This window comes from Anolis carolinensis, chromosome 1, assembly GCF_035594765.1.
Source record: "Anolis carolinensis isolate JA03-04 chromosome 1, rAnoCar3.1.pri, whole genome shotgun sequence".
Lineage (NCBI taxonomy): Eukaryota > Metazoa > Chordata > Lepidosauria > Squamata > Dactyloidae > Anolis > Anolis carolinensis.
In genome coordinates, this window is record NC_085841.1 from 329,448,025 (window position 1) to 329,472,866 (window position 24,842).

The window sequence follows — 24,842 nt, forward strand, 5'->3', positions numbered from 1 at the left end:
AAGTGACAAAGTGTTATATTCCAGCCAGAAATGTTCTCCACTAAGATGCTAAGCAAGGGTTTTTCAAAAACAAGTCATGCTAAACTAATTTTATCTCTATTTTGTTGCAAGCTTGGTAAATATGAGGAGTGCCATGGTTCTAGCACATCTTGATTTCAGTATGGCTGCTACAAGGATTTCCATGATATTCTTACAGATAAATTGGTGAAATTTGGGCTAGACAGTGCTACAATTAGGTGGATTAATAATTGGTTGACCAAATGAAATGAGAGAATGCTCACTAATGGTTGTTCTTCATCCGGAAGAGAAGTAACTGGTGCAGTGTCTCAGAGGTCTATCCGGGCTCACTATTGTTCAACATTTTTATAAATGACTTAAATGATGGAATAATATGTAAGCTTATCAAATTTGCAAATGACACCATTAGGGAGGGATAGCAAGTACCCCAGAGGGGAGCATTATAATTCAAAATGACTTTGACCAATAAGACAGCAGGGTCAAAATTAACAATATGGATTTGACCAGGAATAAACTCAAAATACTACATCAAGAAAGATAAAACACAAATGTAGAAAGGATGGCATCTGGCCTGAAAGCAGTACACATGAAAAAAGATTAGGAGGAACACAACTTAACAGTGTGATGTAACCATCAAAAAACCCCAATGCAGTTGTGGACTGCATTAACAGAAGAGTAGTCTAGACTGAAGGGAGTAGAAGTGCCACTCTATTGTGTTTTGATCAGATTTCATCTGGAATACTATCTTCAGTTCTGAGAATCACATGACTTATTAAGGACAACTTTTTAGCAAGGACTCAAGCTCACCTCTGACCTTCCAAAAACTGAGGGAAATGGTTTCTTCACCTCCTCTCCATAATGAAATAGAGTAATCAACACTCAATAAAATGTATTTTTATACTTCCCCCAAAGGATCCTGGAAACTTTAATTTGATGAGGGTGCTAAGTATTATTAAATAAGTCAGGTCCGCTGCTATTTCAAGTTTCTTTTCATATGAACAGTTTTCAGACCAGGTAGCATCCATTCTAGATTTGTGTGATTCTGTGAGGTAAGAAGCTGTGCTGACAACATCAGTGTTGCTGGTAGAATTTCCCAGTTCAGATGGAGCCAGACTAAATATGCCAAGCACATAGTGGACAGCGGCAGGAGTGGTGGGTTATACTTGCAAAGGATGTTGCAGATGCAATGGGACAGCCTCCATAGCTAACACTTATCTGTGTTGCATATAAGAAAGCACAAAAACTCTTCAGTGAGATAATCCAAAATTAAACAAGAGGTAGTGCCAGCAGCTTCTGTATAGGATTGTTACCTTGTTGCAGTGCTGGAGCTTGAGCACCTCAATGATGCCACAAGCAAAACCGTGAAGGGACACCCAAGATGGGAAAGTCGTGGCACAGAGGTCAGACTAAATATGATCCCTGGGAAAGGTAATGGCAAGCCACCCCAATATTTTTGCCATAAAACTAAATGGATCAGTACAACCAGAGATATATTGGTATACCATCTGAAGATGGGACTCGCAGGTCAGAAGATGGTCAAAATGCTACTAGGAAGGAGCAGAGGATAAGTTCAACTAGCCCCAGATGTGATGATGCAGCTAACTCAAAGCTGAAAGGAGGGCTAACAGCTGACAGTGGTGGTGGCAAACAATGAATCCAATGTTCTAGCTAAAGTGGAAAAAACATGGAGGTAGTGACAGACTTTGTATTTCTAGACGCGAAGATTACTGCAGACTCAGACTGCAGCTAGGAAATCAGAAGACGTTTGCTTCTTGGGAGGAGAGCAATGACCAACCTCAATAAAATAGTGAAAAGTAGAGACATCACAGTGGCAACAAAGGTCTGCAAAGTTATAGCAATGATATTCCCTGTAGTAACCTATGGATGCGGGAGATGGATCATAAGGAAGGCTGAGTGAAGGAAGATAGATGCTTTTTGGAAGAAAATCTTGAGAGTGCCTTGGACCGCAAGAAGATCAAACCAGTCCATACTCCAGGAAATAATGCCTGACTGCTCACTGGAGAGGATATTAGAGGCAAAGATGAAGTACTTTGGCCACATCATGAGGAGACAGGAAAGCTTGGAGAAAGAATGATGCTGGGGAAAATGGAAGAAAAAAGGAAGAGGGGCTGACCAAGGGCAAGATGGATGGATGGGATCCTTGAAGTGATTGGCTTGACCTTGAAGGAGCTGGGGGTGGAGACGGCCAACAGGAAGCTCTGGCGTGGACTGGTCCAAGAGGTCACGACTGAACGAATAAACAACAACAAAGGTGACATTGACTTCTAATCAATCAGGCACATACACCTAGCAATTTCAAAAGATTTCAAAACATAAGAGGTAGAAATAACATTTTCTGTTCTGCCACAAACATCTGGAGATATCTTGGGCATCTTCCCCTGTGCCTGCTGAGTGCAAACATTCGCACACTATATGAGATTTTTTTTACAGCTTTTAAGACTCTTGTATATGATTGTCATTGGAATCTCTACAGCTGAACTAGAGCTAAGAAATCTCAGAGATGGGCAAGAGGATATTGTGAGGCACTGAAGCATGATCAGAAACGCATCGTTTTCATCATATTTTTTACAAGCTCCCATCTTTTTTTTGTGCTTCAGAGCTGGCTCAGTGCTAAGCAAAATTGTCAGCCTTTGTCCACGTGACTCTATGGACTGGGAATGTGGACTTTTCATACAATTTTAAATCCTTGTTAAATATTATTAAAAAGTTGTAAAGTATTTTTATTGTGCAAGTATGGAATCATTATTGAATTTTTCATAATTTCCCACAGCAAGTGGTTTTAATATTAAGTAAAATGCTCTGAGTGATGATTGATATTAGAAAAAAATATTTTTGATGATAAACAGAGTTTTAGCCTCCAGCCTTCTAAACAACATATGCCCCCTTTCTGCTGGTGTCATATTGCAAAACCTTCATAATGCATATAATACACAAGAGTGCCATGATTGCCAGGCGTGTGTCACTTGCTACTTACATGCACGCACTTGCTTTGTGAAATGGCAAGAATGGGCACCTGCCACACCTTGAGCATATGCACACACCAATCAAATTCAGAACAAAAGTGCTAAATCCAGACTTGGCTCAGAAATTGAGCAACCTACTAACCTGGGAGTAAGCCTTACTGAAAACCATGAAACTTAAATCCAAGTACACACGCATAATTTGAATTTCTAGATTTTTTTAAAAAAGGGCAAAGTTCATGGCCATTTCAATAATCTTAACACTGTATAGTAACAGTAAATAATGAAATGACATGATTCATTGGAAAAGGCACTAAGGCCCAGGAAAGTAAAAGGCTGTAGAAAAAGAGGAAAGCCACATTACAAATGCAAGATTTATTCAAGTTTGTTAATGACTAGGTCTCTTTGAAGTCTTTAATGCAGAGGATCATCAAAGCTGACAGCTGACTTTATGTCAAATAGTTGGGTGCTAAATTCCTGCTCAAACCATATACTCACAGTGAGAGGTATTGAGAAGCCACTGGCTCACTGAAAAAATTAATGGGGAGCTGCAGTTGATGATGGGAAGAGTCAGAGATAAGAGTGGACCTATTTGGTGGCATTGCATGGGTTTTTCACTCTTTGTTGCTTTATCTCTGCCTCTTCCACATGCTCATACATATGCAGAACAGAAGAGCAACTCATTCCTAGAGGAACCGGAATGCTGTGGAGCAAGAACAAAGATGCACCTATCATGTCCAGAAACTTGTATGGCATTGAACATTCAGAAAATGGGACCCTTCAGCCACTTATTTCCCACTTCAAAAATTAAAGTTCACATTCTGATGAAGGCACCAAAGGTGACCATTTAATGCAGTTTGAAGTTTGCTTTAAACTGAGGTGGCCAGACAAACTTCCACAAAAGCACATGAAAGAAAGTCCTTAGTGTGCATCAGTGCTCTGAGGTTTGTATCACCATCTGAGCCTCAAACTGGTCCCAGGATTTCCTATGTAATTATTTGCCAAGAAACCACTTTCTTAGAACTGGTTGAAACAACATTAAATTGTAAGTGTAAATGGGGTCAAATTCTCAGTCTAGTGCTCTATCTTTCAAAGCAAACTAGACTTAGAAACATTTCTGTGAACATCCCAACATCAGTACTAATTTGAAACACGTCCACACATGAAGCAAGAAGTTGAAACGCCACCTATCCTGCACAATCCTTTTTACTGACATAAGAAAATGGAGAATAGAGGAAGGAAAATTGTGTCCACTCTTCATTCTAGAATAAGTAATACAAAGCAACTTCATATTTCCTCATGCTAAAGCCTGCCCAGCACACCTCTGAGCATGTGGAACAAAAACAGCATTAATGAGTAAACAAAATTTCAGTGCTTTATAATAAACTACCACATACAAAACTTGCTCAGGTCTTGCAGAAAAGGTATTAGTAGTCTAACCCCCTGTTCATTTTTAAGAAGTCTACGTTTAGTTTTAAAGTCAGTTTCAAGCTACTCTTACATTCAGGTGTTGCCAAAATTGTGCATTTATGCCACCTGTGACTGCCATTCCAAAATACTCTGCTCGTGTGTGTGTATGTGTGTGTGTGTGTGGGGGGGGGGGTTCTGTGTTCTGGTGGCACGTGATAAGGAAAGTGAAAGTGGAAGGAATGACATAGGCTCCTGATGAGGTGCTGGAGTAATAGCCCAGGGCTCATTTATTACCTTTTCCCATTTTTTACAAGGTTCTCACAGTCTTGGCTACACATGGTTTCCTGACTCAGTATAGAGAGTTTTTAAAAGTTGCTTAAAATAGTTCTATGGTTTTTTAAATGGCTGGCAACATGGACAATTAAACCTCTAAAAAACTCTTTTTATAGGTGAGTATAAGCAAGCCAATAAATTCCAGGAAAACTTCAGTGCCATGTTTTGAAGTGAACCAACATGATTTTTGAATGAAAGGCAGGACATAAGCACCTGTGAAGACAGGACGGCTAACGTCGGTCTTTTCAGCTGTGATTGTTTTGTCATGATTTCACATATGTTTTCTTTGTTGGTCTTCCATTTATGGTTGTGTATCTTGTTTTATAGTGCTAGATCTTACCACTTCTCAAATGTGTGCATGTTTCTCCTTCTGTGTGTGCACAAATACACACATATCGACATCCAGCAGAGAGAAGAAAGATAGATAGAAAAAAAGTGTTCCTCAGGAGATAGGTTGCCTTATCTATTCTACTAATTGGAGCTAGAAATGTAGAGCTAAGCGAGGTAAATAAATCATAATCTGAAAGGATCCACAGTTTAGGGTAACAATTGATGGGACCTTTTCAGTGGTGGTACCCCTACTTGCTTTGATGGGTTGAAGCATCAGGATCAGTGCCAGACTATTTTGGGGTATCATTTCATAACATACAACCCGAAGAAACATTGTGAGACTTTGCAGGAAACTAAATGATGAACTATGCCTTCCCTTGAGGGTTGATATTTTGACATTACAGAATGTCTTAATGTGACAATACTGCATCAAGTCACTGTGGGTCACAAACACAGGCACCCACATGGAAGGTCCTGGACAGGCATCAATGTCATGCAAAATCCTGCTGAAATGCTGAGACCCTGGAAGAAGCTGCTGTATGCTTTTGAGTCATTCACTATGACATGCCTTCAGACATACTCCAATTAAGCTACATTTAATTATTCCAGGTTGAACAATGAGGTAGTCATCTATCAAAAAGGCCAGTATTTTAAGCAAATATTCATACAGTAACAGGTCTACAAAACCTATCCCACCATCAGTGGTACTTTCGCAGTAACTGTTGAATGTTTTAATTAAGCAGATTGGTTCCCCTTCTTTTTTGTGTGGTTCTTCACTAAATAATATCTTTCTCTTGTTGGAACCTGTTCTTCACTCCATAAGAAGGCCTCCTGTCTGTCATACAGGCAATTCCCTGTTTTCTGACTGTGATACCTGGCCCAGTTCCATCACTTTGCTGCTGGAAGTAGCTCATCACCCCAGAGCAGTTAAGGGGCCCCCCAGCAGAGATTAACTGTGACTGTTAAACTGATTTCTAGTATGCAACTACTTCAACAAGGTGCAAGTCTGTGTGGATTTGGCAGGTACTCATAATTCATAGCTGCAATGACTCTCTTCTAGCTTCTGTTAGCCCCCAGGTCTTATGCTTTCATATGCAGCTGCTTTCACTAAAGGAGGGAGCTTGGAGCACTGTAGCAGACATACAACCTAGAACTATATGCATCAAAGTGCAAAGTATGCGGCAAGCACTGAGTGTTTTTCCAAACCACTTCTTTTAATTGAAAGCTGGGCACCCTGAGGACATCTGAAAAGTGGCATGTGTATATGAAGCATCTAAAATGACTTGGAAATTGGATAGGACACAATCCTCATGCCACTGGCACTACCTACCTGTGTCCAAAGCTGTTTTATTGAAAGTTGCAAAAATCCAACTTTAAATTCACAGCATACTGCATGATATGCAACAGAAGGAATCTAACTCTAGGTTAAAATAGTTTTAATTTCAGAAAGATCACAGAGGAAAGTTTCCTGGCCTTTCTCCCCTCTTACATTTCCTGAAAAGCTAAGTTGGAATATTGGAGAGCTCCATAGTACACGTGGAAATGGTGCAGAGAGCTGGGATTTGTCTACTTGGGTAACTTCTCACCTCCCAACAGCTCCCCACAGCTGAACCTGTTTAGATTAGAAGGACACCTGGAGACTTACTGTAAACTTTCTTTTGTGAACTTCCTCAAGCCAATGTAGTGTAGGATCTAAGTGACCCAGTGATTAATAAGAGGATGAAGATGAAAATGAATATGTAATTATTACTAAAATATGTGTTATCAAAAGGTGTCCATTTTGTCCTGTCATAGAATAACTCAAAGCAACAAGACTTAAGGGGAGGGGGAGCAGGTGGGTTGAAACAATGGCAGTAATATATGACGGCTTTAAGGTTTACGTGCAAGGTTTATGTGGACAAATGGATTAAGTATTTTTATTGTACTGTTTTAAATGTATTTATTTGATTATTTTAAATTGATTGTTTTAATTGTTATGTTTTATTTTTGTACTGTACTGGCATTGAATTTGCCAGACTGTGAGCCGCCCTGAGTCCCTTCGGGTGAGAAGGGCGGCATAGAAATGATGGAAATAAATAAATAAATAAATAAATAATATATGGTGGGCCATCAAAAAGAAGAAGCCACAGTAAAATAAATTTCAGAGTATAGGGAAACCTTCCCCAATCTGGTCTCCACCAGACAATGCTGGATTACAAATTCTGTAACACTAATCAACATAAGGTAGCCAGAGGAGGGCAACTAAAATGATGAAAAGTCTGGAGACCATGCCCTATGAGGAGTGTCTTAAAGAACTGGGTACGTTTAGCCTGCAGAAGACAAGCTTGAGAGGAGACATGATAGCCATGTATAAATGTGAAAGGATGTCATAAGGAAGAGGGGGCAGACTTGTTTTCTGCTGTCCTGGAAACTAGGACTCAGAGCAATGGGTTCAAATTACAGGAAAGGAGATTCCACCTGAACATTAGGAAGAACTTCCTGACAGTAAGAGCTGTTCAGCAGTGGAACTCTATGTCCTAGAGGATGGTGAAAGCTCCTTCCTTGAAAGCTTTTAAACAGAGTGTTGTATTCCAAGGCTGGGAAGCACCTTTGTACTTAACACCAAACTCCAGTCCAAGGTGAAACAGCAAAGTAGTTTATTGAAGAATATATATGAAAAGCAGTTCAGCAAAATAGAATAAAAACCAAAGTCAAAATGTCAGAAATAGTCCGCAGAATTCAAAGTACAAGAATAGCATAAAAATCAGGAATAATTCTGAACCATGAGATTTAGGAACAATCCTAAAAACCTGGAAGCATGGAACATGAGCAACAGGAAACATGGAACTAGAAATCCCTTAGCAAGCTTGACTTGGAAAAAGATGTATCCTCTAACACCAACATTGACCAGGCTGGCAAAAAAGCTTTCTGGTCTTGTTAATAGAGACAGAAAATCATGCCTTCTCCCCTGAAAAACTGATATGGACTTTTTGGCTAACAAGTGTCTTGACCTTCACAAACTCTGTTGTACTGCCCTGTGTTGATGAGAGATAAATCTCCTATCTAACTGTTCTGACTGTGCACCTGGAATCTCCTCCTCTGAGCTCATCTCTGCTTCTGACCTTGCTTCCCTAGTGAACGGTCTTTCTGGAATGTGGCCTTCAAACAGAGACCACTCAATTTCAGGGCTTAAAATCTCTTGCTGACTCTCCAGTAGCTTCAGGCTCGCTTGCAGGTCCAGAATCTCCACTGACTTCAGGTGCAGGCACAATCAAAGGCTGAACTACAACACAGAGACTGGGTGACCATCTGTCAGGGATACTTTTATTGGATTTTTCCTGCATGGCAGGGGTTTGACGAGACGGCCCATGTGGTCTCTTCTAACTCTATAATTCTATGATTCTATAAGATGTTTAGAATGGGAGATTTTGGTTCACATACCTGGAGCTATTGAACATTATTTCAAAGCAATGTGCTTGCTTTCTGAAATGTTTATGGTAGTTTGAAAGTCAGCATGGTAGACTAGCTGTTCACTAAAATATCTTCTTGCCATAGATTTTTTTTTACTCATATACCGTATCCTAAAATATTTTCAACCTACTATAAAGAAAAGCATCTCAGTTTTAAACTTCTGAACAGTGTACATAATAATAATATAATAAAACTTTATTTCTATTCTGCCCTATCTCTCCAAAGGGACTCAGGTCCAGTCTCTCTTCTCTCCAAGGATCTAATTGTGCCAAACATTCTGCAAAATGACAAAAGTTCCCCATATCATTTAGTTGCAGTCATAACCAAGACTAATACATCACTGATCTGACACTGGGGAAATGGGTTACCCTCCAGGCAGTGTAAGTGGAGTCCTGCTCTTTAGCTACCTGTGGATTACTGGTACTTGCAACAAAGCCTACTGTTTACAAATCTAGCACTAAAGATAACTTAAAGATTACACCATTTTAACACTTAGTCAATTTTTTTGGCCAGATTGATACCCTCTTTCTCCTAAGGAAGGATCTCTCAGCTGCCAGATGGTCTAAGCCACATTTCCTCTTTCTGAAAGGAATTATAAACAGACACACACAGAGTGAGAACCCCTAATCCTTCCTGGCTGACTGTATAGATCCAGCCACCAGCTGTGCTTAGTCAGAGCATCTGACCACTCTTCTTCAACTGAGTTGTACTTTCTCCTTCTTCCAAATCCACAGCCCAGAGGGTCATGCTCCTTGGAATGGAAAGAATTATAAGGTCATCTGCAATTCTACAGCAGACCTAGTTTTTATGGCTACACCCTCTCGAGACCATTGTTGAGTACTTAGTGACTTCACATATGTGGAAGAAAATGCCTCAGTACCAAATGCCAAACTTGAATGATAGCCCAGACAAGAGCAAAGGAAAGTTATTGCTTTTGGACCATAACTTTCCAGAACCTCTTTCCCCAGTGCCAGCAATAGCACTGAGTCCTGCACTCAAAAAAGTAAATTTTCTAAGCTCTGGTTTAAACTATGGGGTATGTGATACGCGCATTTAGGAAGAGCCTAAAACTTGGCTCTTCCAACAGGCCTTTGGAAAGTGAATTCCCCATCCCTTATCTTGCCCTACTAGTTTGTTATAATCACAGGGTCTACCCCACCCCAAGTGCTCTCCCATTGATGGCAGCACTTACTCAACTACCTCGTATTATAATTTTCACTCGTTTCACTTTGCCAAGTTCGTTTCCCCCCCTCTAGTTGGGTGCCAAATCCATGTTTTTACTATGATCATTATTTTATGTTTTTACTGTGTTTAGAGTGTTAAATTTTAATACCTGTGTTTTATTTCTTGATGTTATTTTATCTTGGTTTGCTGTTTTATCTGGGCTTGGCCGCATGTAAGCTGCCTCGAGTCCCTTCAGGGAGATGGAGATGGGGTATAAAAATAAAGTATTATTATTATTGTTGTTGTTGTTGTTGTTGTTGTTATTATTATTGCCACACATGGCACATATAATAGGTATTTGCACAATTAAAAAAGTGAGGCTTCTCAAGTAGTGCAACACTCCCAGATTTGGTAAACTAGAAACAACTCTATTCCAAAACAGAGATGGCATATATATACTAGGTTTGGTATTAGAGTAGAACCATGAAAATAGATAGAATTTGTGTCTTGCTTGCAGAAAGGGTTCACCTACATCTCTTCATAGCTAAGTCTCTCTTTTTCTACAACCAGAGTTCAGCTAATTCGCCGCACAAAACTTTAGGTTTTAGAACTGATTCATGTAGTTTGTGTACATGTGGTGGGGGATGTATGGGTAATTTATTAGGAGATGGTCACCTAATAAACCAAAGATGAATGTAATGTAGACATCATAGCAAATAAAAAAGAAAGAGGAATTGAGTTGTATACGAAGAATACAGAGCCAAACTCCTTATAACTATTTAAACTGATATTTATGTATAAGTATAATGTACAATAAATGATCAATATGCAGGATCTGTTTTGTTTGTTTTTTGGTATTATCAGTTATTTCAGAAATTAGCACTTCCGCCCTCATGTTATTGTTCCATCTGTATAGTGAAGTTTTCTCTGACTTTCTGAAGTCAAATGCTATAATAAAATGAAATTGCACATAGAATGCATGAGATTTTATCTGAAAAGTGAGGTTTCAGTAATGAAGTATTGACAGCATCACAACATCACAATGGAACTGAGCAAATGCAACATAACTTTGTTATCAGTTGGTTCCATATGATTTAATGTTTGCACCATTGTTCAACATTTCACTGCAGAAGCTGCAGAAAAGAGAAAGGCTAAGAACCTGTTCCAGAATCTTCTCATTTTAGTTTAAGCGTGCAAGAATGTGTTTATGCCACATATTCAATTTGCTTGCTGTGAGGCACGTGAGGCTGGTGAGCCTCAAGTTTCCCTAGGAGGGCAATTCTCTTGGGAAGCTAGTTAGCCATCCATCTGAACACCTTCGCAAAGACTGCTGAGCCCAACTGAACTGCATTCTTTCTTAATAAGCTGAAGCTTTAAATTCACAGCAGGCCTAAAATCGCTTGGATTCCTGGTGGCTTCAAACAGGGTAATTGTGTGGATGGTTTGGAGAAAAGGGAGGTTTGGAACAGATGCCTACAGACTATCCCAACAATATGATTCTACAATGGCATATGCAGTTCTGGTCACATAGATTGTATAGCACCCTCAAAAAGCTTTTAATAGCTTTGGTGTCTGGGATAGGTTTCCATTCATGCATCCCCAGTGAATCTATTTAAGCAATTAAAATTGCTTGGTTACGCTTCTATGCACTGGAGAACAATTAGTGCAATACTGCCAGCTGCACTCCACTCGCAAAAATCTGAGAGCTAACAGACTGTTGATACAATAAGTATACATTCAGTCTGAGATGATTTGCTGGCTTGAGGATAGCAGAATCTCTCCCAAATCTTTGGGGACTACTCTGGAGAGAATGATGAGCAACCCACCCCTAGCTCATGCTGAAATTCCACTGGATAAAAAGATTTATATAAATGAACAATTGATGAAAAGCACTACATAAATTCCATTTCCATGGACTCAACTCCCTTTTCTACTTAAATTTGCCCCACAGCAGGGCACACCCTCCCCAGGGCACCTTGGAGCAGCTCCATTGGAGGATTCATTTGCTATTTTCTGAATTTTAACTGAGTCATCTTTATTATTACCCTAGAGAGGATGGGCAAGGTTTAATTTTCCCAATGTTTTCCATTCTAGCACAGAGAATGGTGTGACTGTAACATCACTCAGTGTTTCTCAATGTTTCTGCCTTAAATTGGATGATCTGCCACCTCTTTACCAACTGGCTGACCTACTGGGAGCTCCATTAAGAGAATGTACTAAATACAATGCTATGCACAAGGGCCCATCCCAACTTTCCAACAAACGAGACCCTTTCTCTCTCTAGGACAAAACTAAAAACCTTGAGAAATATTAGATGGCAAAACATATTGGATGCACTTTGAGAACATTGTTAATCCAATTAAAATACTGGGACAATGAGGCTGGGTAACCAGAAGATAAATAAGAAGGACATTGCACATAGAAATACTCTATAAGTCTGCAAGACTGCTAGGTTGTTGTTGTTGCTGTTGTTGTTGTTATTATTATATGTTTATTTCTATTCTGCTTTTTCTCTCCACAAAGGAGACTCAAAGCAGCTAGGTTAGAGATGTCTAAGCCGACATTGCATGGATTAGCATCAGATCCAACTTCTAAGGCAATTCTGGCAGCTGTCTCCCTATTTTTTAGTCAAAATTAAAATAATTTTGAATTTTAATTAAAATGTTTAATTTTTTTATTCACTATGTTTTAAGTTGTGACCAAAGTGTGTGGATGTTATCCACCTTGAATCCCCACAGGGAGAAAGGTGAGGTATAAAGTAAATAATAATAATAATAATAATGTTTCAAGTACCACCTCCCAGCAGTAAAGAACTAGTGGGATCACAAACCTGCAAAGGTAATGGAAAATGAACACACAAAGATACTGTGGGACTTTCGAATCCAGACTGACAAAGTTCTGGAACACAACACACCAGACATCACAGTTGTGGAAAAGAAAAAGGTTTGGATTATTGATGTCGCCATACCAGGTGACAGCCGAATTGATGAAAAACAACAGGAAAAACTCAGCCGCTATCAGAACCTCAAGATCAAACTTCAAAGACTCTGGCAGAAACCAGTACAGGTGGTCCCGGTAGTGATCGGCACACTGGGTGCTGTGCCAAAAGATCTCAGCCGGCATTTGGAAACAATAGACATTGACAAAATTACAATCTGCCAACTGCAAAAGGCCACCCTACTGGGATCTGTGCACATCATCCGAAAATACACAGTCCTAAACACTTGGGAAGTGTTCGACTTGTGATTTTGTGTTATGAAATCCAGCATATCTATCTTGTTTGCTGTGTCATACTGTGTCTGTGTGTCAATAATGATAATAATTATTATAATAATTATAAAAATAATAACAACAACACCGTAACTGCAAGGAAGAGAAAGGAGTTTTCTAATTGTCAGGATGAGAAATCCCAAGGTTACCATGTGTGCTCTTAAGAGCTGATAGAAGATGCCCTCGCAATATTCTAACCTTAATGGCAACACCAACTTTGTGTGTTAGTTGTGTTTGCCTGTTATCCAGCCAACCTCAAAAAGGCTAAAGATGAATGCAAAGGCTTGAACAGGTTCCCTTGGCAAACTCCAAGCAGGCTAAATATGACCCAGATAAAATGATACAAATACAGTGAGGCACCTGAAATCTCAATGACTGCAGCCACTGATTCTTCAATCCCATGAGGCTGTGCTTTCTGACATAACAGTAATCCCTTTCTGAGACCATGAGCTGAATTTCACACACCCCACGTAGGGAGCTGCTCATTAACAAACCAAAGCCTGGTTTTGACTTGAGGAATGCAAGGGCATTTAGAGCCTTCTTGTACAATCTACTTGTTGAAGCCTGAAAGCTGTTGTGTCACTCCTTGGTTGCCAACAGTCAAGTCTTTCTTCAAAGAGGCACTCGGGATGATATGTTTTTCTTCCATGTTCTTCTGTTGTTGTTTTTTTCATTTGTTTGGTTAGTGAAATACATTTGCATCAATATTGCTGGAATAATGGGATTTTTGCATCATGTAATCATGATATGAAGTGCAGTCCTTCCAGTACATGTTTACACTATTTCATTATTCCATTCCTGGCTTGCATTATTTTATCACTGCATTTATATTATACTATATTATATTTTCCGCTGTTTGTCTAAAACGACTACCTAGTAGAGATGTGCGTGGTATTTGTTTCATCTGCTTCATTAGTCTTATTCATTTAGTATCATCCATTAGGATGCACAAAATGAAAAATGCAATTTTTGGACGAAACAAAAGGAAAAATGAAAAAGAAAGCTGCATGGTCACCGTGTTTGCTTTCCTTTTTCTTTTGTTTTGGGCTGCGTAACAATAAGCAGGTACTGACAGAGGGCTGCTTTCCCATTACAGCTGATGTGTGCCATTGGGTGTTAATAATAATAATAATAATAATAATAATAATAATAATAATAATAATAAACAATAGTACTCAGGGGAAGACCCAAATGTTTTAAAAGTTGCCCTCCGAGCATGGTGATTTTCACCCCTCTAGCCCGGAAATTGGGGGCGGGGGGGGGGGGAGGGGAGAGCCTCAGAAGCCCTCCTATTACTGTCAATGGTCCGAAAATTTTTAGGGTTTTTTGTAAGCAAGACAAAAATTCTATTCGTATAGGCTCCCCATTTTCGGAAACAGGGATAAATACTAAACTGATACAAAACCAATGAAACTAAACAAAACAAACAGTGATTCCATACAAAGGCACACTACTACTACCTAGTTGTAATTTTCATAAAGGAACAAACATCAGCAGACGATTTATCCAATTTCCATGTTATGAAGTGTTTGCTGATTTCTACTTTATTTTCTTTCTTTGGAGGTTCTAATCTCTTCTCAACCATATGTTTCATTTGATTTGTAAAAGTATGAGTGGGTGGCCACTGAAAACTAACACAGCTATCTCTCCAAAGCCTTCTGCCTCTTCACTTGTGAAATATGGCATTTTACCACAGAGATGTTGTCTACACAACTGAAAAAATTCTCCTTCAGCTTACATTTTTCTAGACTATAATGACTGGCTTAACATCACATACAGACTTATTAAATCATAATGAGAGTTTTGCCAGCCACATTTTCTCTATGCAAGCTTACTTTAGTTTAAAAGGGCAGTCCTGCAATGTTCATATGTACTATATTTCTCATTATTGCCCGCCACATGGCCATAGCTACTCCATGTCCCATCCCCATGAACATGCACATGCATATACAAATGCCCAAATTTTATGCATATACCTTGATAAGACCTCTTATTAAGCAAAGCAAAGTGGCTGGAATTTAAATGCTGATAGAAAGAGGTGCACTAACACCAACATGGAATACACTTTCAAAACAAAGATGGTTCCATGCCAACAACATGGAAATGAGTAGCATTTCATGGTCAGAAAGATCATGGGACCTTCCACCTATCTTTGCCACCCACCCCCTCACTCAACACCAAACCCAACTCAGATTGTGGGACTGCATATAATAACTCAGGTCTTTCAGAAAAGTATGGGGTAAAGTGTCAATGTTTTCAACTTGGATCTAAGCCCTCAAGAGTGGAAAAAACTGAACACAGAACAAAGAAAAAATGTAATTCCCTCAAAGTGTGAAAAGCCAAATGTAACTTTGAATAGAGCTTTCAGCAGAAGAATAGCGAGCACTAAGGAACCAACCATCTGGAAGGACCCTCTGTCGGTCTCCCTTTTCACCCCGTATACACAAGGGAATAAATCAATGGAAGTACCATGTTCTTGACAAAATAACCAAACTATCTTCTGTGGTTGCTTCAATCTCTTTGGACAGTGGGGAAAAAATGCAAAGCTGTATTTCTATGCCCCTGGAATGGACTTTAGATTCAGTGCTGCCAATTGTTTGATGTAGTGTTATTTCCAGAGGCTTTGCCAAGCCCTCATCGAAAGCAGACCTATAACTCCATAAGGCTGAGTATGCAACCTCACCAGCCAATCTCCAGCTTTCTAAAAGGATGGCCTTGATTTTCCAGTTTTCTCTTTTCTAAAGTCTCGGAGATGGAACAAACATCAGGCTGCCCTTTGGTTTTACTGAAGTAGTATGTAGGAAGGCTGCAAAGTTTTGAGCCAGCAAGCAAGTCAAACCAAACTGAACTGATGTGCCAGCCAAGTAAACAATGCTGAGAATGCCACACAGCTGCCTGAGGGTATTCACAAAAGAAATTTATATCAGAGAGGAAACAATATCCCCCAAATGAGAGGCCATTACTTATGTTGTCTTTTTTCTGTTCCAAAAAATTCATCCCACCAGAGCTTAGTTTTGTGCTCTTTTTTGTAAATAACCCCTACCAGAAGAACATCAACAGAAGGTAGAAGTGCTAGAAGAGACCCACTTTAGAGGACCTACCTGGTTTCAATGGGCATGGGATGCATCTGCTGGCCCCCCAAAAGGCCCCCACACTCCCACAACAATCCTCATACTTGGCCAGGCCAGGCAGTGGCTCAGCGCACTAGAAAGGAAAGAGAAAATGTAGTATCAGAATTCTATCCATTTCATCCTTAAGAAGAAAGTTTACACAATGCTCAAATCCTTTGTTCCTATTGTCTATTACCGAAGCTAAAGCAGTCAAGGCTCTACCAGGCAGCAAAGATCTTCAAAAGAAGCCCTTTTGAAAACGCAGCCTCCTATAGATGCCTTATTGACAGGCCCAAGGAGGCAAATTTCTCCCTGTGTTACTCCCATAGAATATTGTAGATTCTCAAGTAAACAATAGCAGGGTGTATCGTCTGTTCATAGTACAGAAGAACACATTTTCATACTATCCAGTGTTAGATTTAAATTTCTTAAACATTTACCTGAAATAACAACAGTTCAAGATGGAAACATTTTTGACAATCAGAGAAAAGATACAGATGAACAACTGAATGGTTTTTAATGATTTGGAGGAAGTATATTTATTTACATGTGCCTATGGCTCAGGTGAAAAGAAATATCTTTGTTTCCAGTTACGGGAGTCTCATTTTCAATTTCAAGTCGTATCATTTGGTTTATAACCTACTCTCATTATATTCACCAAGGTGTGGGCTCCAGTGATACCACATTTAAAGAAGGAAAAAAGGAGTACCACTATATCCATATTTGGATGACATTTTGAAGACTGGGAGCAGGAAATTTTTCACATGGCAGACGGACTGATATTGCAAAAACATAGTTTTGTAGTTCATTACAAGAAGAGTCTGTTAGTACCAACTCAGTCTCTGACTCATTTGGTTGCTTTGACAGATACCCAAAAAGGTTGACTTTTCCCATCTCAAGAAAAGAGATTGAAAATAAAGAAAGAACTGAGCAGATGATAAAGACTAGACCTGTGGATGTAGCATTTTTGGCAAAGATTCAAGGGCTACTGATCTTGATAGTGCAGTTGATACAACGAGAAATATTTTCTACTCAGAAATTGCAACACTTCCTAATACTGCATCAAACTGAAATTGGAAGAAAGGAATATTGCAAAGTTACATTACATTACGTTGTCTGTGGAATACATCCTGCTTGCACTTGCAATAACTTCTCATTCTCCCTTACTTTTTAATTTGTTTTTCTTTATTATAAGGACTCAAATCACTCCATTGCTTGTAATATGGCTGGCATCCTGTAGTTGATTCCATAAGTGGGATTTACACCATAATTCAGGGGTTTGGTCATACAGAGGTCAGAATTCACTATTGACCATGCAATTCTTAGCCTTTCTAAAAACCATTATTTCCAGGAATCAAAGCCTTTGCTTAATGATATCATCTTTAAGTTATGCAACTACAATGTTTCCTGGTGAGTAGAGAGCAAGGAGAGCAGCAGACAAGTGTCCACCTGCTTCCCATAGCTATATGCACAGTGAGAGGCATTGGCAGGGACGTCTGGGGGTCTTCTGAGTGATGTCATTGCTCTGCATCCAGCTATAGGCTATAGATCCAGCTGCAGATGATGTCATTGATCTGTGTCCAGCTGAAGGAAAATAGCTGGACAATTGTCTGTGTCCCATCCTCCCCTCCAGCCACACACATACACACTAACAGCCAGGAAAATAAAGGAGCTATAGCTGAGAAAACGTGAAGGAGAACTAGATGAGAAACTAATGTAGCTACATCTTGTAGCTACATCACCTAATACAGAACCATAGCTGATGTTTCTTAGTTGTTTTGAATGCTATCTGTAGTGGGAAAGTGAAATAAAAATAAATAAATAAAATAAAAAACAATAAGTGTAAGGAACAGAAGGAAAAGTACAGACATGAATTTATGTAAAGGGGTGGACCAGCATTAAGCCCACATAAAGCTGTCTGCTTTATATTTAGTCACTTTTACAGACAGCAAATCTCTCTGCTCTACGCATGAGATACATTTAAAGACAGTAAACAGTCTCACAGACAGGAAAACGAAAAGCTGCCTTTATCTGCACTACTTGGAAATCTAGGATGTTAGTATTAAATGCGAAGTATTACTGTGTTAGGTTTGAATAGTGGAGCGTAACCTAGAAATGATATCATCAAGCCAAGTCTATGGATATAGCAAATGCTTGTTCCCCAAACTTAAATCCATTAGCTAGTGAGAAGGGTACATACTTCCAGACCTTGTGGTGACACCTGTTTCAAGGCATTTTCATTTACTTAATGAGTCTCTCTTTCCCTGCCAACAAGACCCACTGGATTACAGTCTTCCACATTAGAGCTGAGCTGTCGCTGTCCACAGGCCAAATCTGGCATCCATCCATCCTCAAAATGGCCATGTGCCCAACATTCACATTCCACTGAGTTTAGCTTCAGACTGAAATGGAAGAGGAAAAAATTTCCTGTCCAGATTTTTAACCATCATCCTGTCTGCTTAGTTGCAGACTCTGCCTCAGATGAACATGAAGGGGAAGTGGACAATTGTGCTCCTTTGCACATATTGCTCAGGTTTTTCTGATATTACACTCACAACTCAACATTTTGACTATGTAAAAGAGTTATATGCACCTCTTCTCACTAAATCAATCAAAAGAAAAACTCTTGAGAGGAGAAAAAAAACCAGTAAACCCAAGGATAATTCGCCCTCATAAAATAGAATTATGAACCTATGGAACATTTACTTTCATAAAGTGGAATTGGATGTTTCCAACTTGCTTTATATAGGCAGAATGTTACAGACTAGGTTTTCAGATTGCACTTAAAACTGTCTGGCTTTAAAACACACACACACACACACACACACACGGGAAACTGGGATGGACTAATATCAAACTGAATTGCTTTTCATGTTGACACTGAAGGCCTTGTCCACAAAACTCATGGAATAGTTTACAGAAATAATTCGGGTGACAAGATCAGAAGATACAGGGAGACACTTGAAAACTCTGCAAAAGTGCACAATAGTGATTAAATATATAGGCCTTATTCCAAACTGTAAATGTTGCATGAGATAAAAATGAAAGACAAAAAAAGAAAAGGAGAGAAGAAAGGGAAGGAGATGGTTAGCTAGCTGCCTTGTTTCAGGTCGTATTAATTTATTTCCCCTAGAAGCTGCAAAAGGGATTAATGCACCAAGAAAATCAGGCATTCCTTTACTGAGTGATAAAAGAGGTTTTATCCCTTTCCTACTAAAATCACAGGTTCACTATAAAAAGGATACACCTTAGACCCAGATTTCCTGAATGTATATTGCATGTGAATGACAGACAGTAATAGAAAAAGTGTCAGTACAATGGTCAAGGTAGCAGCTGCAAATTGTATTTAAGGCCCCATGTGCACCATCCTAACTTATGGGGACCAGATGTGCTCTCTGAACAAGTGCAAACTGTTTCAGGATGGTTAAGACCACTACACTCTACATCATTAGTTTCCGTCTTCACTTGGAAAGGGTTCTGGAGAAGGAAAAAGCCTCCGGCTCCAGTAGAGACTCACCAAACTAAAAGATGGAAGAAACTGACATGTGAATGTGCTCAGTCTAATATTATTAAGAACATTTCACAGCAGCAGATAGTGTAATGAGGTCTGAATAGATGTGATCATGATTTATTGTGTACTTCACCATGTCATTTCAACATTTCAAAAATAAATAAATTGATGACCTTTTAAAAATGCACGAGTTCTCAAATTGCTCACTATAAACTCAAGAGGCACACATCAAACCACACATCAAAGATCAAAGCACACATTTCACCATCTCAGAATGGTGTAATGATGTATCTCTTCTCATCTGAATAGAAATAGGGAATTAGTCTGTTTTACATTCTCCAAGTTTCAAATTCTGCGGATATTGGCAAATTTCTGGTTTTCAAAATCCATCTCTAAGGAGTCGTTGTATAATTTTGGAGTTTGCTTCCAAAAGATACCAAATCCAAACAATTTTTTTAAAGGTACAGTTGGAAACACATTGTTAAGCAGAACTAGAATATTATGTACAGATCAGAACTATCAAAATGTATCAAATCAGTTCAGTAGAGAGCTTGGAAAATTGTATTTTATAACAAAAATAATGCATATCCTCAACACATTTTTTCAATTCCTGGGAAATTTGTTCAGATGAAGTTGGTACCTTTTAGAAACAAGTTTCACAATTATAGTGCTATGGTTCCAGTTTAACTGCCATGATTCCATTCCATGAATGCTGGTATTGACAGCACAGGGAAGGTCATTTAAAATTCACATCCAGTGAATTCTAGTGCCTCATCACACTAAAAATCCTAGGATTCTATGGAATGCAGCTAGCTACAGAAGCCAAAATGGCACCATAGTGCAATCATTATACAGGGTGTTTGAAAAAGAACTTCCTAGTTTTAATGTATTTATACTTAAAACTAGGGAGTTCTTTTTCAAACACCCTGTATAGTGTCAAAGCGCCTTGAGATTCAGCCATATACTTCAACACAGCACCGAAGCACAGCCATTTACCACTTCTTCCAACAAACCAAGGACTGAGTCCTTTCAGTAGGCGAGCCTAGGATCTAAACTCTCTGCTTGCTTGCCTACAAAGTGTAAATAAGGCTTTTGCCCTCTACAAATTCAGTTACACTTTGCTGTTTATCCTTCACCAATTACAGAAATTTTCATTTTACGTTTTTAAAATCATAGCTGTACATTCTTTGATGAAGGATGACTCACCTTGATGGGTTTTTTTTTTTACTATTAACGGCTGTTGCTAAATTGTTTCCATCTGTTTTTATCTCCCAGCTTTTTTCTGTTGATTGCTTTATATATTTTTTGACTGATAACACTTTCTTTTTATTGTTTTCATTGCTTTTTTAACATTCTTTGCATGGTTAACTGCCTTGAACTTTCTATGGTAAGGAAGGATATATAAGTAAAATAAATACACATTGGTATTTCATAGTTAAGTATTTACAAATGTCTCCTGGTTCACACATTTCATTCTTTAATCTCTTGTGCCATAAATGTCAGGTGTACCACATACCTGTAGAAAAAAGATAAAGTTAAACAGAACACTTCTGACCTTTCCATGTAGAGTCTGCAGGTAACATCTTCCCAAGAAGCTCTGGGGCTCCTGCTGCCGGTTCCCATCTGTGACAATGTTGTTGCTGCTGCTGCCTGTGGCATTATCACTGTATTGGAGGCTTGTGGAAAGACGAGTTATCAATGTATTTTCAACACTGTTGTCTTCTGATTGGTCTAAGTCACTTTTTACTCTGGCCACCTGATGGATCTGCACTGCCGCTTCTGGAGGGTGGTTGATGTGTACATTCACAAGGGATGGGTTTATTGATGCTGGAAGAATTGATTAAGTTAACTTATTAGTGTACACACCACAAGTAGCTTCTACATTAGGTTGGATAATGCTTTCACAATTTGTGTATCGATTTTAACCACAAGACTATATTGGTTCTCAAACTGGACATTATTTAGTTTTAAAAAATACCCATCAATGGATAAGGCACATGACAACCAAGTCAAATAATTTTGGCTTGGCATGAAGTTTAACAGAAAATATGAACTTGATAGGTTTTACATGATGGCTGGCAGAAATAAAAAGATTAGTGTTGCTTACCAAGTTGGTTGGACAGAGGAAGTGTGTACATGGAATGCTTCATAGAGCCACCTGCCAGACTATTTGGCACTTGTCTTCTTTCCGGTTTTAAAGCTGGTAGGTGGCAAAACTTCCCTGTTGAATTAGATGGACACCAGCATTCGTCTCTGCCTACACAGCGTCCTCCATTTAGACAGGGAATTTGGCAGAAATCTGTAAAGAAGATAAATCTGTCACACAAAGTTGATTGAGAGGAAGGTCTAAGAGTTCACGTTGTTTAGCAAATGAGCCAATGTCTCACTGGGAACGAACTCACACAGTTCATGTGCTCTCCCAATCAATCACAGAAACATTTCAAGCTGTCGTAGTTGGGAAGGGTGCCAACGTAACTGAAGTAGACTAGGAAGCTTAACTTTCAAAGAAGACGGAGGACCTTTTCACCTATGACATTTACATCCGCTTCAAATCACGTTCCTTGTGCTATAGAAAGAAAGTTTCTAAAACAGGCCAGAGGAATCCTGAAAAACTGTTGAACATGCAACATTGCTAGGCAGGTTGGATGCTCTATTTTATCAATTTAAGCCAAATGTATAGACATTGTAGTGAATGAATGTGAATGTGAATGTAAATGTCACAGGTGAAAGGGTCCTAAGTTTCCTTTGAAAGTGCAACTTGACAAGGAAATTGACAAGAAGAAAATGAACTCATTTGAAACATGATGCTGAAATTCTACAAATACCATTGACTGCTAAAAAGACAAATGAATATGTCCTATAGGAAACCAGGCCTGAATTCTACCAGAAGTCAAGATGAGGGAGTTAGGGTTAAACAGCGTATCTCTTGTTCTACTTGGACATATTATGAGCTGATGTGACTCACTGGAGTGGATCCAGTGGTAAAATGGAAGGCACTAGCAAAAGATGAAGACCACAGTACAGGTGAATTGATACAATCGAGGAAGCCATAACCCCGATTTCACAAGAATTGAGTGGATGGCTGGAGCTCTCTTATTCAGGAGTACCATAAACCAAAGTCGATTTGATGGTAGTATACGTCTGCATGGTCACTAGTGAAGGGACAAGAGGGAAGGGAAGCCCAAGAACTTTTTCAAAAGTCACACCTCCCAAGCACTGCATTTGTGTGTATGGTTGCCAAACCATGAAAACAGGGCAGGGCAATCTCTTGGAGGAGATAGTGGTCTGCCACTTAGTGTGATAACACTCTAGCACAAACAAATGCTTTTGTCCTGTAATAGCTCCAAAGGTGCACAAGGTGAGAATGCAATAACGTTTTTGCAGAAAACACAACTATCACCGGATAGGATCCCTGTGCGAAAAGGATGTTTATGATTTTTAAAATCAGAAGAAAAAGAATACCATAAAATGAAGAAGAAGAAAAAATTGGATTCAGGGAGTAAAACCCCAAAACTGATGTGAAAGAGAGGAGAAATCAAGCCAAGAAAAACAAACATTACAGTGCTATCCGTGACTCTGACTGAATGCTTGAGATTCTTGAATTAGATTGGTGGGGACAAAAAGGATAACTGTAATTGACCTCTAATTCCAGACAAGACAGAAATGGTGTCAGAGAAATAGTTTGTTTCAGGCAAGTAGAGCTGTCTTATCTCCTAGCTTTGGACTCTTCTTATATAAGGAATTGCCAGTCTGATCACAAACCAAAGAAACAGAGGAAGAAATATAAACCATGTGAATTGGGTCAGACATCTTGGAAGACTCACATATACGGAAGCCAGATTTGGGGTCAGGGTCATGTCCACCTTGGCTGTACAGGGTGGTGGTATCCCCTTTCTCGCAGCTATTGTAGCAACGGCCATGTCGACAAGTCTGCTTACAGATTGTGGGAGTAAAGACAATCTTTATCTTCTTGATTTTTTCTGTAAGGTTGGCACCTGAAAAGAAAGGAAAAGCAGCATACAAATATAACAAAACCTGCAAAATAGCGATATCGTCATTGAGCCAACTAAAACACACAAAATGCACCATGCAAACTTTTGAAGCTTCACTGGCTTTTTCAACAGGCAGCAATGTTAAAAATCATACAAGAGAAGAAAAGCAACAATATTTGAGTCATGGGCCTATTTATCTTAGATATTACTTCTATTGGAAGGAAATAACAGCAGCAAGCATCTGCTGGACTTAATTCTCCCCATCTCCCCACCTCTTCTCCCCATCTCCCCACCATACATCCCCTACTCCTCATGTTTCATGTCTTTTCAAATTGTAAGCCTGAGGACAGGGAACTTTCAAATTACCAGTAGTAAATTGTAAAAGGCCATGTATACTTAATAATAACATTATACTTTATTTATATTCCATTCTATTTTCCCAAGGGGTCTCAGGGTGGATTACAGAACACACATATGGCAAGCATTCAATGCCGTTATACAATTAACAAGGACAGACAATACACAGACAGACAGAGGTAAAGGCATTTCCCATCCTATTTCTAGCATCTTGGAGGCTGTCACTCCATCTTCCATGCCAAGGAGCTTTATTGTCCTCCTGATTGGTGTTCTTAAAGGCACCTTTATTACCTCCCCACTAAAAACAGTACCTATTTACCTACTCGCTTTCTGCTTTCAATCTGCTAGGTGGGCAGGGAGCTAGGATTAATGGCAGGTGCTCACGCTGACCCAGGTTTGAACTGCCGATCTTTCAATTGGTAGGATTTTTCTGTATCTAGCAGTTTAGCCCGCTGTGCTAAGCCCAAAAGACGATGATGGTGATGATCATGGCAACATGAAGTTACATTAGGCACCCCCTTTTTTGTTTAAAAAAATAACGGACTCAATCGAGATCAGGTCTCTAAAATATGAGAAGGGACAAAAAGAAGTCTGACAATCTGAAATTTCCTCTACAATTTGCATAGGAAAAATACACTATGACAGAGCTTTCCAAACATTTCATGTTGGTGACATGCTTTTTGGACATGCATCATTTTGTGATACAGTAACTCAGTTTTACCAGCAAACCAGAGGTTAAACTAACCTCTTATAAAAGATATAGACATATGCATAAATGTCAATAACAAAATGTATGGAAATAGAACATACCTGAAGATATTCAAGTAAATCAAGATAAATCAAATGAATTGAATTAATGACCATTGATTGCTATAACTGACTAACTTCCATTCATGTGACACACCTATATACTGTA

At 39.1% G+C, this 24,842-nt stretch overlaps 1 protein-coding gene across 2 annotated transcripts in view; it reads right to left on the reverse strand.

Moving 5' to 3' along the window:
• Window positions 1-24,842, reverse strand: part of ltbp2 (latent transforming growth factor beta binding protein 2) — a 153,575-nt gene that overhangs the window by 64,172 nt on the left and 64,561 nt on the right. For both annotated transcript variants that reach the window (XM_008124397.3, XM_016991324.2), the window contains exons 5-8: window positions 23,402-23,572; window positions 21,685-21,876; window positions 21,133-21,404; window positions 16,058-16,160 (exon numbers count right to left, since the gene is read on the reverse strand). In XM_008124397.3, coding sequence (XP_008122604.2) covers window positions 16,058-16,160; window positions 21,133-21,404; window positions 21,685-21,876; window positions 23,402-23,572 — 738 coding nt within the window. The remainder of the gene's footprint in view (window positions 1-16,057; window positions 16,161-21,132; window positions 21,405-21,684; window positions 21,877-23,401; window positions 23,573-24,842) is intronic.